Below are 1332 nucleotides of genomic sequence, written 5' to 3' on the forward strand. Positions count from 1 at the left end.
CTTCTTGGGGCTCTTCTTGGGGCTCTTCTTGGGCAGCTTCTTGGCGGGCTTCTTGGCCGGAGCTTTCTTCGGGGACTTCTTGACCGCCGCCTTCTTGGCCGCTGCGGGTTTCTTTGCCGGAGCTTTCTTGGCCGCGGGCTTCTTGGCTTTGACGGCGGGCTTCTTCTTCAGCACCGCCTTGGCCGGTTTGGCGGCTTTGGGCTCGGACTTTGCGAGCTTGAAGGAGCCGGAAGCCCCGGTGCCTTTGGTCTGGACCAGGGTGCCTTTGGTGACCAGCTTGGTGACGGCGGTGTTGACGCGCTTGTTGGTCTTGGTGACGTCGACGCCTCTGGCGGCCAGAGCTTTCTTGAGCGCCGCCAGCGACATCCCCTTGCGCTCCTTGGACTCGGCCACGGCGCTGACGATCAGCTTCGGGAGGCTGGGTCCCTCCTTCTTGGGCCGGGGAGCGCTCTTCTTCTTCGGGGCTTTGGCCGGGGCTTTAGCCGGGGCGGCTGCTGGAGCTTCTTCCGCCATGTGTGTGTCTCGGTGCGCTGTGTCTCTCTGAAGGTGTCCGGGCTCGGAGCAGGAGGCGGGACTTATAACGGCCATGAGAACCGTGGAGAGTGAAGGCGCTCGGCCGCTCAAACGTGGCGCCACTTGTGTTTTCTCCTCCACGTTTTGTCCGTCAAACAGCCTGGAAATAAAGGTGTGCGGACACAGGTGCGGTGGCCGCGCGGAGGACAGTGTGTCCCCGTCCCTCGCAGCTCCTGTGTGGACACGAGGACTCTGTGGTTTCACTGCAGGAGGCTTCAGACCTCTCTGACACACTCTCACTGTCTCCAACTCGCTGCCGCTTTTCTTCACTTTCCGGCTCATAAAGCGACTCAAGGGCCGAGGAGCAGCGGAGACAGCGGCGGGGCAGGAGGCAGAGACATGTGGGGACGGACTGAGGCTCGGAGCTCTGCAGCTGGAGCTTCGTTCAGCTGCACTGACGGAGCTTCTCTGTGGCGGTAAACACACAGACTCTGTCAGTGACGTTATTCTCAGGATCCAGATTCATTTACTTTTTATTCTTCGGTGGTAAAGAAACATGAGATGACGTCAGTCTGGATCAGCACCGAGTCCGTTTCTGCCCATACCGGAAACTCTTCTCGTTAAGGTCCTTGTCACGAGACTTCATCAAATTAATTCTACACATAAATAAACCTACACGTGCACATATTGATATTATACATTTACACGGACACAAAGTGTGAATCTTCACTGACTCATGAATGAATGAATCAGCTGTTCACATGAGAGGAACTCTTGGTTCATAACCACAAATAAAGAACATAAAGAAAGAAATGTGTG

At 56.3% G+C, this 1332-nt stretch overlaps 1 protein-coding gene across 1 annotated transcript; it reads right to left on the reverse strand.

Annotated features, from left to right (window-relative positions):
* LOC111649157 (histone H1-like) lies at positions 1 to 737 on the reverse strand (the record flags this gene model as incomplete). The annotated part of the gene is made up of 1 exon (XM_023398911.2): positions 1 to 737. A coding segment is annotated over exon 1 (588 nt), but the record flags the coding sequence as incomplete, so codon positions are not given.
* Positions 738 to 1332: the final 595 nt, after the last annotated feature.

Source organism: Seriola lalandi, unplaced genomic scaffold, assembly GCF_002814215.2.
Source record: "Seriola lalandi dorsalis isolate HSWRI2012SDOR001 ecotype SW California unplaced genomic scaffold, Sedor1 jcf7180002050041, whole genome shotgun sequence".
Classification (NCBI taxonomy): Eukaryota; Metazoa; Chordata; class Actinopteri; order Carangiformes; family Carangidae; genus Seriola; species Seriola lalandi.